Raw genomic sequence first — 14,052 nt, 5'->3', positions numbered from 1 at the left:
ATAGTAGTGCAACTGAATTAAATGAATTGATGCATGTCTAATACTTTCATGTTAACATTGCAAAACATCTTAAAATGTTTTTTGTTTGTGTTGTTTTTGATATTTTCAACACATGGAGTTTAGGTTGAATTAACAGTTTGGGAATACCATTTCTTCCCAAAAAAAACTTTTTTTGGTGTATTTTTTTGTACTGTTTATAATAAATTGTGAGATAGATTTGGACTAGAACATCAAGTTTTACGTGTTGTTTAATATAGTCCTGCGTACAAAACAAGGTACGGTTTCTCTGACACATAGAGTGTGCAATTGATTAATACATGAGACGGGCCCCTGCCGGTATTAGTGACTGACAAGGGTTCATGTTCTAGTCATTAAATCTAGAATTCATACCTCACACCTATTTAGGAGAGTGTTTGGAGGGGTTTGCCTTTATAGAGAGAGACGGGTTTCAGTCAATTGGTTGGATTGGTATACCTTGCATCCTCTTCCTGTTGGGACACACACTTGTATAAACTTGTTATTTTTCCCAGTCCCAGACAGAGTAGGGAATTTCCCTTTAGTTTATCGGTTCATGAAAATAAGACATTGTGGATCGTCCTAGCATGTGGGGAACGCAACGCCAGTAAAATGGCATTTCTGGGAAAATCATACATGACACGGTTATGAAAGTTAAATGCAAATATGCCTGACGCTGTTAGGCTCATGTGTATCTATTTGTAGGATATTTGATAAAATAGTTTTCATAGAAATTACGAAAGAATGCCAGGAGAACAAAGCAATATCGCACAAACTTGACGTTTGGACAGAAATGTCCCTTGTGAAATATGCCTATCTAATTTTCCTGATGATGACATTTATAAATATAAATGTTTTGCTCCGTAATTGATTTTGGCAAAAGTAACTTTGGTAGAACAAAGCACATTTTTAAAAAAAACACCCACACTAAAACTGAGTCACTTCCTTCCATCCAATCTCCTTAGAGGGAGGCAGCGACAGTTATAAGCTGACCTATCCGATTTAGAGATATGCCTAGTTTAGTTCTGCCCACATAGTAAAAATCTTCTGATGTCATCTGGTCTATATAAGGTGGAGACATACAGACAGTGAGGACATTAAAAAATCTAAGATTAAAGAAAATCCAGCATTCATAAACCAACATCCATACATCCAACATTCACCCTGCAAGATTCCAGACTCCAGAGCAAGGCCAGAACCTCTTATCCAGGCTGAACCTCTAATCCAGAATTAAACCCTACAAAAATCCCAATAATTCAGGTTAAAAGGGGAGAAGGCTGCTGAACCTATTTGGGATTATCCTGTTTTGCCCAGCTACTTTTTAGCCCAACTGATGCGCCCCGCTGTCTACTGAGACCAGACTCCGGTCTCCACACTGTGTCCCTAGAGGAGAGCCCCGCTGTTGCCAAGTGACCAGATCTTTGTCCTATGTCCCAAAGCCCAGCTGGCTGTCCAAACTATTCCATTCAAGTGCTTGTTGTAAGTATTTCCCTTCCCCAGTAACCAAAAACTGTATCCCTTTCTTTGTTACCTGGTATTATGTCCAATCCCATAGAAATCATATAAATACCCTAGCAAAATCCTTAAAACTGCCAGAATCCTCTGTGTATCCTGTCCTTAGGAAAATCTGTGTTAATTTCCATGTGTTAGCGCCATTCTTTCCAAATCATTTCAGTCCGCTTTATAAGTCCTTAGTACTAGTTTGAATAATGTAATTAATTCCCATATAGAGCTGAACGCGGCATGGCTAGGTTGACCTTGCAAGCAACCTCCTTGCGTACTGTGTCTTTCTTTAACAATCTAGCCATTAATAATATAGTTGCAGTAGAATCAGTTTTTTTTCTAACAAAACCGAGTTCCTTTCCCTTTAAGAATCCCATACTGTCATCCATCCAGAATCACCCTTTCACTTTCATATCATACTTACTATGTGCTTTTGTACCTCAGCATTAAAACTGCATTCCGATGTTGTCGGTTTAGCTCACTTTCCAAGCTGTTTTGCTATTTTAAACCCGTGAAACGTAACAATTGCAATTTCGCCATGTGTGATTCTTGCTGCACTGCGTTTCCTTCCAAATCGATTTTTTACACTGTATGCCCGTTGTTTAGTCCATTGCCTTGTAACTTGCGAGTTTTCTTGCTTCTTTGATACCGCCATACACATTCTTGCCTTATCCATTCAACCGCACATGTAAAATCACCATTCAGTAATTCCCAGTGCCATTTTGCTCATTTTTCAAGGGAGCTCAATGCGATTTTTCCCTCCAATTCAGGGGTGGTAGATCAGATTTTTGATCCGAATTTTGTATTGTATAACTGACTCTTTGCTACTCCTCTCACCCACACACAATTTGGTTAACAGCGGTTTGAGGGAGTGTTGCAGGGGGAATGCTTATCTGTGGTGCCATTTAAAAGCAATACTCTAAAAGCGATCTAGCTTTCTTTTAAATTGTGCATTGTATGTCTTATACTAAAAGGTCAAACTAAGTGTATTCTATAATTTTCCTGTGTAATTATCACCACACTGGTAATTGCTGGCCTATTTTGAATGTGTTTGATTTTATTCATAAGTAAAAATAAATAAATATTCTGTCATTACACACCGGCCTGGTTCATGGGCCATTGCGACTCAGTATATTAAGGGGGGTGTGAGACGGGCTGGCTGCCTTCTTAAAGTTGAATCCAAAATCATAAATGTAAAAGCGTTTTGATTGTGTGCTGCATCCCTGGCCAGTATAAATAGTTCTGGTCTGGAGTGTGACGCCTCTTTAAAATCCTTAACAGGATGCACGTCTACCCTACCTGGTTGATTGGTTTGTCAGGGCCCCATCAGCCCTGGAAGTGGCATCTTCGGCACAGCTTCTGCCTAGTTTTTTCTAAAAAAAAAAACTTCAAAAAGTCGTCTCTAGTTTCATTACAGAGACTCACTTTACTGGGATTCATATGGGACTCTCAGGCAAGGAGAATATTCAGTCACAGCAAAGGGTCACATACATCTTGCTTGCAGTAGCTCACTTCCAGAGGAGAGAGTTCCCTTCAGCACACTGGTTTCAGAGGCTTCTTGGCCTGATGACTGAGTCCCTAATAAGTGTCCCAATATGCAGCTTGAAGATGAGGCGTTTCCATCTGCACTTAGCAAGCCCCTGGACCCAATTCTTGGGGAGGCAGTCAGATTGCATCCGGATTCCAACTTCTGTCTCCTAGCACCTGAATGGGGGGCAAAAGGCAGCAACTTGACGCAGGGGGATTCCATTTCAAGAAGCCGCTCCAGAGGAATGTGTTACTACGGACCCGTCCCTTCAGGATTAGGGCACCAGATTTGGGCCTTCAGAGGCCCACTGACGTTGGTCCCTTCAGGAAGGGTTTCTCCACATCAACATCCTCAAACTGGAAGCAATATTGAATGTCCTGTAGTCGTCCTCCCTGTGCTCAAAGGGAAGCTGGTCCTGATTCAGAGTCAGATGGACAGTTCAACAACCATATTTTACCTGAATAAGCAGCTGGCAACAAGTCCCCCCACTTGTGCCATCTGTCAGTAAGGATATGGGAATGGGCCGTTGAGCAGCATATGTCGCTGAGAGATATCCATCTTCCGTGTGCACTTAACTTGGATGTCGACCTTATGAGCAGACTGACATCCTCAATCCACAAATCGAAAATCAAATATTCTGTTCTGGAGAACATCTTTGTGCGGTGGGGACATCTACATGTGGACATTTTCACGACGGCCAGCAACAGCAAGTCGCCCCATGTTTGCTTCCCAGGCCGGAGCATGCCGGAACTCCTTGGGCGACGCCCTACCAATACAGTGGAACTCACAATCCCTTTATGCCGTTTCTCTCCTCCCCAAGGTCTACAACTGCAAAAAATCGATTCTGATTCATTTTCATACAGTGTCCGCAAGCAATTTACAATCACAAGTCCACAAAAAGAAAGATACTTTTCAACAAATCAAATGACAACCTTGTCGAAAAAGTAACAAAGAAACCCTCCCACTCCCTCTCTTAAAGCCACATATTACAACGCCACCATATACCACCAAACCTCATTCTGATAGCAGTACAGTGGCTAGATCGCTTCTGGTTGTCTGACATGATGGAGACAAGGGAGAGTTTGGTTCTCCTTCCGGTGGTCCACAATGCCTTGTAGCAGCAATCGGGCAAGGTTCTATAGCCCTCCCATTGATTACTGAACTTAGCTGCATGGTTCCTGAGCAATTAAGTTCAGGGAATCTTGGTCCGTCCTCAGACAACATGAAAATAATTCAAGCTGCAAGAAAGGTCTCCACTTGGTCCCAGTATAAGAATAAGTGGATCCGATTCTGTCACTGGGCCTAGACAAGCATGTCGACCCTTCATATTGCCCGCTTAATGAGATTCTCATATTTGTGTCCCATTTTGCGGCTTCTGATATTTCTGTTGATTCGTGAAACTCTTTCTTAGCGGCTATCGGAGTGCATTGCAAAATCCAGGATATATCCTTTTCCACTTCTAACCGCGTGGTGAGCAAGCACCTTCAGAGCCTAACACGGCATTGTCCCTCACTTAGAAGACCCCACCCGATATGGAATGTATACATAGTTCTGGCAGCGTTGGGCCACCAGCCCTTAAAGCCATTGGCCTTTCATGGAGCTGAGGTTCCTTACATGACCTTTGGTGTCACTCACATCAGAGAGTTAGTGAGATTCAAGTGCTCTCAGCCTCCGAGCCTTCTACCATTTTCCACAGTAAAAAGATGGTTCTACGAACAAATCCAACCTTTCTACACAAGGTGGTAGCCTAATTCCATATCAATGAGGAGGTTGTTTTGCCCACCTTTTTTTCCAAATCCTCAATCTCCTTTAGACACTGTTCTTCACTCATTTTACGTTAGGAGAGCTCTCAGGTTCTACCTGGACAGATATCGGATGCACTTTTTGTCATTTTTGAGGGGGGTCAGCATTCTGGGTCCCCGGCCGCCGAGGCATCCATAGGCAGATGGTTCATTTCAGGCATCAGTCGCTGCTATGTCATGCAGAAGTGCGTTTCCTAAAGGACATTCACGCTCATGCCGTCAGAGCTAAAGCCATGGCTGTGGCTTTTCAGCTTAATGTCCCTTGGCACATCATCAGTAAGGCTGCCACGTGGTCAACTTCAGTCAGCCTTCTGCAGACAGCACTGGGCCTCCTTACGAGTTTGACGGCACGTCGGCAGTAAATCTGCTGAAATGCTGCCAAACTCGATCACTGTTACCACCACTTGGTTGGATTACAAGTGGTCGTAGAATGGAGTAAATCCCCAGTCTGTAGGGCTCCATAGGAATCCGCCGGAGTAATTCCACCGATTTGTTGAGGAAAAGTGGATGATTTTCCTCCAGCTGTCTAATGGATGTAAATCCTCCACTTTTCCTCCAAACTCGGAATTCGGCGGTGCAGTAAAAACAGCTGTCATTCTGTTAACGTGAAAAAAGTGGCAGTAACAGAATTACCACCAATTCTTTACTGCAGTCCAGAACTCGTAATGAGGCCCATAGTCTGGTCACCAACTCCCGGACAAATGCTAGCTTTGGACAAGCTGTCTTGTGTAACCTTTTTGCTAGTCGGTGATAATTGTGCTCCTCCCACCATTTTTTCATTGCTGTGAAATCTTCCATCAATATTGAGGAAATGGGACGGTATGTACGAGTAAAAAACCGTTACTCATCATAGTGACTACTGTACTCCTAGTCCATACTCCTTATCTCAATGTGACCCACCCACAGGCCCCCGTAAATCAGTTAGTTAGTAGTAGCCAACGAGTGGACAATGACTGACCAGTGACGCTGTGGGGAGGAATTAGTGTGGGCGGGCACACATAATGTAAAGGGCAAGTACATTTTTATAATGTAAAGGGCAAGTTAATTTTTGCAATGCAAAAGGCTCAGCTCCCATCCCCGTCGGAGGGTCTCCCATCAATATGTGGAAAAGGAACTAAAGACTAGGAGTCCAGTAGTCACTAAGGTGAGTATCTGTTTCTTTTTGAGTACACTTTCATTCCATTTTGGCCTCTGCAATGCGGCCTTTCAGCGTTTTATTACCGACGTATTCCATGATTTATTGGGGTGTACATAGACATATATGTGAATGATTTACCTTGGTACTCCCAAAATAGACAAGACCCTTTTGATCATGTATGGGAGGTACAGCACCTATTAGGAAAATACTTGGCCGCGTGCTGAACTGGAGAAATGCCAGTTCCACACGAAGACAGTGAAAATAAATCAGAAGTTGTTCTAAGCCATCCTGAAATTGTGTATTTGTATTTTGTATTGAATTTAATTTATATAGCACTTTTCGCCAAAGAAATGTCCAACGCAATCAGTCTCACGGAACTACAGTGACTCCTCGGTTTCACCAACGCTTATTGTGAAAGATTTCTCCCGGCTTGAGCATCCTTTTAATCAACTACTCCAAAAGAACTCGGTTCCCTTTGCTTTGGATATGGTCATGCAAAAGGACTAAGCCAATCTCACGGAAGCCTTCTGCTCGACTCCTGTCTTGATCTAGGCTGACACTCACATACCATTTGTACTTGATGCAGCAACCCCAGTGGCTCAGTGGTGGTGGTGCTGTCCAGGAAAGGGAATGGTGGGTCCTTACATCCTGTAGCCTATCACTCATGAAACCACACCCCCAGCTGAGTGCAGTTATGGTCTTTATGGGCCAGAGCTCCTAACTATCAAGGACAGATTCATGGTAGTCGCATCATCTGTCGGAAGGGACTTTGCATTAAGTGGAAGTATTCACAGAGCATACACATCAGACATTCCTAAAAGAAGTCTAGTGTCTCAGCCCTGGGCCTGCGTGGTGGATGCCGTGTTTTACCCACTTTAACAACTCTTTATCTCATCGTCCTGACTCCACCCAGTTGAAAGTGGACTCCTTGGCCTGCACCAGTTCTAAATTCTGCAAACCCGTTGGAACCTCCTTCTACCCATTTTTTAGCCCATTCAACATAACAGGATAGGGGCCCTTTCACCACTAGAGAAGCTGTTCACAGTATCATTGAAACCACGTTGTGAATTAGCACCCAGAGTTACAAACGTGTAATGCACATTATACTTGTTTGCACATTATACTTGCAAAATCAATTGTGCGTACCCATTCAGGCTTAGTAGACTAGCACAACATAGTCTGCATAGACACCTCAGGGTTAAATTAAAGTAACACGGGCCAGCCTCACAGAGAACGCGAACCATCTGGATAGTGTATTATCGACATTCCTAGAGACTTTTTGAACCCGCATTACTTACTGGATTTTACTTAATTTATACTGTTTTACCGTGTATTCTTGTTTGCCACCCTCCCGTCCTGAGAGTTGACCTTCAATGCTCTCTGATGCCTCCCTCTAGCTGAGCCAGGAAAAGCTCAAAGAAAACCTGTTGACCTGGATTTCTGACTGTGATTCCCCGTCCTCGGATCACTGGTCTGGAAGAATCTTCTTTAACAGTGATCTATTTGCAGCGATTAACTATCTTTTAACCTAATTTGAACATTTTGAATATTGATTATATATTGATTATACAAATTGTTTAAAGAGGTTATCTGGTTGTATTGCTTACCGAGTGGCACAGAAGCTACCAGACATGTCAACTGTATGTTATTGGTTGCCATCTGATCAACATTGTTTACAATGGCTTACTTCCAGAATGTATTGTGTAATGAGTAACATTTACCGCTATTGTTGCCAGTGGAAGCTTGGTAATGCCGTCCTACATAATATGCCCCAGATTTAGTGCTTTGCAGAGATATCTAGGGAGGCATGTCCCCTGCCGTTTGATGGTATGCAGTTGATGCACATTACTGGGCACTTTAGGGGAACTTGCACTCTTGGCTAGTTTGCAGTGCTCACAAAGTGGCCTCTCACAGGCAAAACAATCACACTAAGGTTGTTTTTGACAGACATTTCAATGTATGCACTCACTCCCTTTAAGGCGTACACATAAAAACTGGTATACAGTGTTAATAGTTCACTAATGATGCCAGTTTTCTTTTTATCAAATTAATTTGGTTTAAGGACAAACCTATAAACTCCAGCTTGAGAGATATTTCGGTGCACTGTCTGGGGACTATTAGCATTTAAAATTTAATTTAAAGAGTTAATGGCAGCTATGCATTATCACATTGTTCTCTAGATATTGTACTTAATGTAACTTATTTGAATTGCTAGTCATTTTAAAATAATATAAATTGAAAACTTTAGCTGTTATCATTGTGCCTGGAATGTGATCTGTATTTTAACTTAAGGGTTTACATCAAGAAAACCGTGCTTCTTTCTCCTTTCCTGTTGCATCTCGGCCCAGCAATGTATTCCTTAAATGTGATCGCCATAGCAGAAAGCTGCTGAAGCATCATTAGTCACAGTTACATTGATACATGCATAGTAGTGTTAGTGCTGCTCTAAGCATTCACAGCACAAGTCGTTTCCTCCCACACAATCAAATCCCAATAGCGCTTCAGCCTATTTCATACTGGCTTCAGGAAATCTGACAGGCATGCTTTACACTGCATCTGCTATTTTCCTGGGACAAAATGTTTTCCTTTTTTCTGTCCTGTAGGTTGCTCAGCATCTTGCATCTGCATATGGCGACAAAGCATTCGAAGTGGCCAAACTGGCGAAGGTTACCGGCAAGAGATGTCCAATTGTTGGGAGGCGGCTTGTATCTGAATTTCCTTACATCGAGGCAGAGGTATGCACTCACATCTGAAGTACCAGTAGGATGTCCTCATTCTCTCGTCAGTCGAACAGAATTGATGTAAAAGAAGTTTTTCTTTTTCCTATATGGTTTTTCCATAGGCGAAAGCTGTAAAACAAAATCTCGGCAGTTAAGTCCATAACCGCCAACAAAAGTGCAAAATGTCTTATTTTATTGTACATTTAGTACACAGTTACAGAAAAGTATTTGCTGCTACCACTCAGTGTGATTAAAATGATTATACCAAGAGAGTTTCTCTGAATCATGGCATGTTGTAGTTGACATCTAAACCCACTTTAAATAACTTGTACGCAGAGGTAGTCTTCCCGTAGGGACAAATAGGGTGAACCCTCGCCCACCTTGATTTATGTGTCCCACTGCGTCCCATTCCATAAATGCAAACTAAAAGAAAAATGTATGGGCATTTCATAATGCAGATAGTCTTTGCATTTGCAAAGAATCTAAAAGCGTGGGGATTTTCCCATTTCCTACTGTCTTCCATAGGGCAGCAAATGAGCAGGGGCAGGAGACCCTTCAGGGCCTCCCGTGCCGCACTTTCAAACACATCAGGGAGACGTAACCTGACGTCACACCATTTGTTTCCCTGTATGGGCGCTGGAAATCCAGCCTTTGCAGGGGAGCAAATACCTCTTCATCACTCCCCTTCCACGCTTGTGCAGGGCTCGGGCGGGGTCAGAGTGCTGGCCCCATTTCCCGCCTGGTTCAGAGAAGAAAGAGTGAGGGGTGAAGGCTGCAGGCGCTCGACCTGCTGATGAATATGTGCCTCCATGGAGTCTCAGTGCTGTGGAGAAGATCCACTGCTGCCTCCCAGAGGGAAGTGAAATGTTGATTGTCTGCGCGTGAACTCAAGCTTTCATACACATGTTTGAGATGATGGAATCTGCGTGGGTGGGGGTTGTGTGTGTGTGTGTGTGTGTGATGATGACTGAGGAGTAAACAGATGCTATTCATTCGTAAGTGATCACAGTGTGAGGGGGTGGGGGAGGCCAGTTTGGAACAATCACGTTGTCTTTGCCCATTATTCGAGTATAATAAAGACAACTTGAGTGCTTGGATGTGTGGGATGGGTGGTTTTATTGGCACACCAGTCTTCACATGCGTTCTTACTCTGGCGAGGTAGTTTTGACTGGGCTTCAAGGGTAAAGCCAACATGATGAGTCTTATTACGTAGCCATACTGGCCTACCTTGCTTTCATCGTGTGACATGGCATTTTCTAGTGGCAAAGAACACGGGAATATTTTCTTACGTGGGTATCAACGCCGACATGTCTGGGCACAGACAGCATGAAGATGCAATACTGACATATATATTGGGGGCAAAGACATTGTGAATATGCTTTGGAAAATGTTCCTGTACACTGTTGGAGGATTCTTTGGTATTCTTTTTGTAATATTATCCTTCAAAACCGATTGCAAGCTGTATGTCTTTTTACCCAATTTTTGAAAGTGTGCAGTAAAATGGACCCTTTTAGCCCATTATTTAAAAAAGAAATTTGGGGGAGAACCGCCCCTAACCCACTTGGTTGGTACAGGCTCCCTCTCTACACTCAAGCGCTCCCACATATTGGTGGGAAACATATACGTCCCTCCAATAACAAAGTTCACCAGATGCTACTACTTGTACCTACATTCTTTAGAGTTATTTGTGTTTGTGGGATATGTAGGTGGACAATGAATAATTGGGTGGAATTACTGCAGGCCTCTAGTGCCTCTTTCCTTGATAGGGGTATTTTGGAAGCTCCCTTGAATGCCTGTTGAAAGGCTGTGCTCTTGGCACCAGAAAACAGTAGGGTGGCAACCATATACAATACCATTGAGACCTGGATGAAAGCTAATTGGATGTGCTTGAACGGGAGCAAAAACTAGTTGATGATCTTCGGTTCACACCAAGCACGGGCCAAACTAAGCCAAGAATATAAGATATTTCAGATCAAAGACTTCCCCTGACATTTAGCTGGCCCCCTCTGCAAAGCACATTGACTTTTCTGTGTTTTCATTCATCACCTTACTGCTGCTGAGTGTGAGGTCCTGCAGCCTTCCACCTTCCTTTCTACTTCGTTGGAGTCCTTTTTGGTGTTGCACGGCTGCTGCCGCCTCAGAGTGGAGGTAGGTGCAATTTGTTCAGTCACCCTGCACCTAATGATAATAATCAGGGTTATTTTGTCCGGAAAACAAATTATTTGAAAATCCACCCCTCTGGCCCGACTCACTCTGCTGGACACACACTTGATGTCTTGATCTCCTCTGGCCTCCCCCTCGCTATTCCCCTGACCACTCCTCTCTCCTGGAGTAATCACTGCCTCCTCTCCTCTCGTCTCTCTCTCTTTTTCCCACAAGCCAAGGATACCCCACGATTGCCTCCTACCTTTGCGGACATCCGGCCCATGAAGCGTGTGTCAGTTGAGGCTTTTGCTGCCACCTTCTCATCACCCCTCGCTCCTCTCCACCCCTGGCTGACTCACACCCTGACACAGCCCTGTCCCTGCTCTACTCCTCTATTTCTGCTACTCTTGATGTTGTTGCCCCGTCATGAGGTACACTTAAACTAAGTGTAGGGCGGCTGAGAGGAAATGGAGGGCTTCTTGTTCATCCTCTGACAAACTGTCCTGTCGCCTGCTCCAAAGGCAATGTTGACTCTCTGTCCTCACCAAAAAGAGAGTTTACATTCAAACTCATGTCTCTGCAGCATCTAACAACTCGGCCAAACTCTTCAAAATCTGCAAGTAGCTGGCCAACCCTCTGGCAGTCTCTACCCCTCCCCTTGCCTCCCAGGCTCTTTGCAATGCCCTTGACTCTCACTTTATCTCTAAAACCCAGGACATCCTGTCCACCCTTTCCTCAACTGCCCCTCCTCTCCCTTCTCCGTCTCCACTTGCTGACCCTCCTTCTGCCACCCCCACACTCTTTCTCATCCTTTCCTCTTTTCTCCCCTGATGAGGTCGCTAGACAAGTCCGATCTATGAAAGCCCCATCCAAACAGGTTCACCCCTGTTCCTCTAAAACCATCAAGGACCACATAGATAACCTCACTCTGGCCCTTGCCGATTTTTGCAACCTCTCCTTTGCCTCAGGATCCTTCCCCTCCTCTCTGAAGCACTCCCTTGTACATCCTCTTCTCAAAAAACCCACTGCTGATCCTTCTTGTCCGGCTAACTATCGCCCAATTTCCATTACTCCCATTTTGGGTAAACTCCTGGAAAAGCTGGCCATCTCTCAACTTAACCTTCATTCTGATTCTGTTGGCTCTCTCCATGGCCACCAATCTGGCTTCAGAGCCGCCAGAAGCACGGAGACTGCTCTCCTGAACATCCGTGAGGATCTGCTCTCCAACCTTGATTCTAACATTCCCTCTGTCCTCATCCTACTCGATCTCTCCTCTGCCTTCGACGCGGTCAACCATATCACCCTGCTCAACCATCTATGTGATAACCTGGGTATCACTGATAAGGCTCTGGCCTGGCTGACCTCTTTCCTCTCTGAACGACTCTCCCAGGTTACACTTGGGTCCTTCCTATCATCTATCTTCCTGTGGTGTTCCCCAGGGGTCTAAACTCTCGCCCTGGCTTTTCAACCAATACCTGGCAACTCTAGCCCACTGCATTGCCATTTTCTGCTCAAATTTCCAGTGCTACGCTGATGACACTCAACTCATTTTCAGGCTGCCCTCGGCCACCTCCTCTCCTTCTCTCATCTCTGATTGCCTAACTGCCATTTAAGATTGGTGTGCCGCCAACGACCTTTGTCTAAATGCCAACAAGACTGAGACCCTCATCATCGATACACCTTCACCATCTTTTCCCCTCACTCTGTGGCCGGCCTCCCTTGGCCCTCCTCCCACCCCTACCTGCGGGATTAAGAACCTCAGGGTCATCTTTAACTCCTCACTTTATTTCTCCGCCCACATCTTTGACGTCTCTAAAAAGTCAAACTTCCGACTGCACCTTCTCAGAGGTACTCTGCCTTTCCTCTCCTTCCCCCAGAAGCTCACTGTCTCCCAAGCTTTGGTTCTCTCTAGGTTGCACTACTGTACCACTCTCTTTCTAAATCTACCTACCTCCACTCTCTGCCCTTTACAACTAATCCGGAGCAGGACTGCAAGACTTGTCCTTGGCCTCAAGCCCTGGGATCGTATCCCTCCAGCTCTGAAATCCCTTCATTGGCTCTCAGTGGATGCAAGGATTACATTTAAAACCCTCTGCATTGTCCATAAGGCTTTCTGGTGCCTGGGTCCAAAATACATTCAACTATCCCTCCATAAATACCTCCCATCTCGAGCTCTTTGCTCCTCTACCTCTAACTCCTGCAGGGTCAGTTGTTTTTCAAAGAAACAAGCTGTGGGTAGGTCTGTCTTCGTACTGATGTTGCACAGAGATCAATTCCACAGGAAGGTGCTGGGCAGAAGTAGAACGTGTGTATAGTGTGTTGGTTGCAAGGTTGAGTATTTTGCTTTCCCTATCTTTCCCTATATCTCTGAGGGGTTTCCCTGCCTTAACTAAAATAATAAGGTTTTGGTCAGGATGTCTGTATAAATCAATAGTCCACCGTCCTGTGTCAAGAAGAATACTTCCGCCCCTCACATTTATAGTTAAACTAAAAAGGAAGTGGATCTTCTTGGTCCAGAAGAATGGTTCCCTTTTTCGGGACAACGGATCACAGTTCCAGTTGTTACTGGGACCTTTACCCGAGGGAATTACTCCCTTCCCCAGGTCTTAATCCCTTTACAAGGCACAAAACAAAGTTCCAGGTTATAATGGCAACACGTGGTAAAGTTCTCAATTCAACTCAAAAGGTAACGTTCCAGTTCAAAGATCAACATTCTTTATTGCCCATAGTTGCTTCTTCACTATTGGGTTCCAGTAGAATTCCTCACTTCTCCATGTATCTTGCTGTTGGGTTTTCTAGCACCATGGGGAATGACTTCCTTCCCTTGACTTCAATACCTTAACATAAAGAATTGCTGGTTTTGTATTAAAAGTTCATCATTTTTACTCTCTGGGGGATTTATGACTCCCTTCCCCTGGATTACTGGGTTGATTCTCTTTGTAAACTCAATCACCAGGAGAATGACTCCCTTCTCCTGGTGTCTAGCTCTCATTGCTATTCTCCACACACAGCCAGGGGGAATGACTTCCTTCCCCTGGCCTTTCTTGGCTTTGTGCTCACACTCTCCTGACTTACTTTCACAGTTCACAACACGACGGGCAAAGTCTCCCTTCCCCAGGCCTTTCTCAAGCTCTTCGTCACAGTTCACAACACCAGGGGGAAAGTATCCCTTCCCCTGGCCTTTCTCAAGCTCTTCGTCAC

The 14,052-nt window shown here is 44.4% G+C and overlaps 1 protein-coding gene across 11 annotated transcripts in view; it reads left to right on the top strand.

Moving 5' to 3' along the window:
- Positions 1 to 14,052, top strand: part of GPD2 (glycerol-3-phosphate dehydrogenase 2) — a 2,458,594-nt gene that overhangs the window by 1,953,758 nt on the left and 490,784 nt on the right. For all 11 annotated transcript variants that reach the window (XM_069616409.1, XM_069616412.1, XM_069616410.1 and 8 more), the window contains one exon: positions 8,590 to 8,721. In XM_069616409.1, the coding sequence (XP_069472510.1) occupies positions 8,590 to 8,721 (132 nt within the window). The remainder of the gene's footprint in view (positions 1 to 8,589; positions 8,722 to 14,052) is intronic.

This window comes from Ambystoma mexicanum, chromosome 9 (genome assembly GCF_040938575.1).
Source record: "Ambystoma mexicanum isolate Mex_15411 chromosome 9, UKY_AmexF1_1, whole genome shotgun sequence".
NCBI lineage: Eukaryota > Metazoa > Chordata > Amphibia > Caudata > Ambystomatidae > Ambystoma > Ambystoma mexicanum.
Note: the sequence above shows the minus strand (reverse complement) of the source record. Positions and strands in the feature narration are given on the sequence as shown.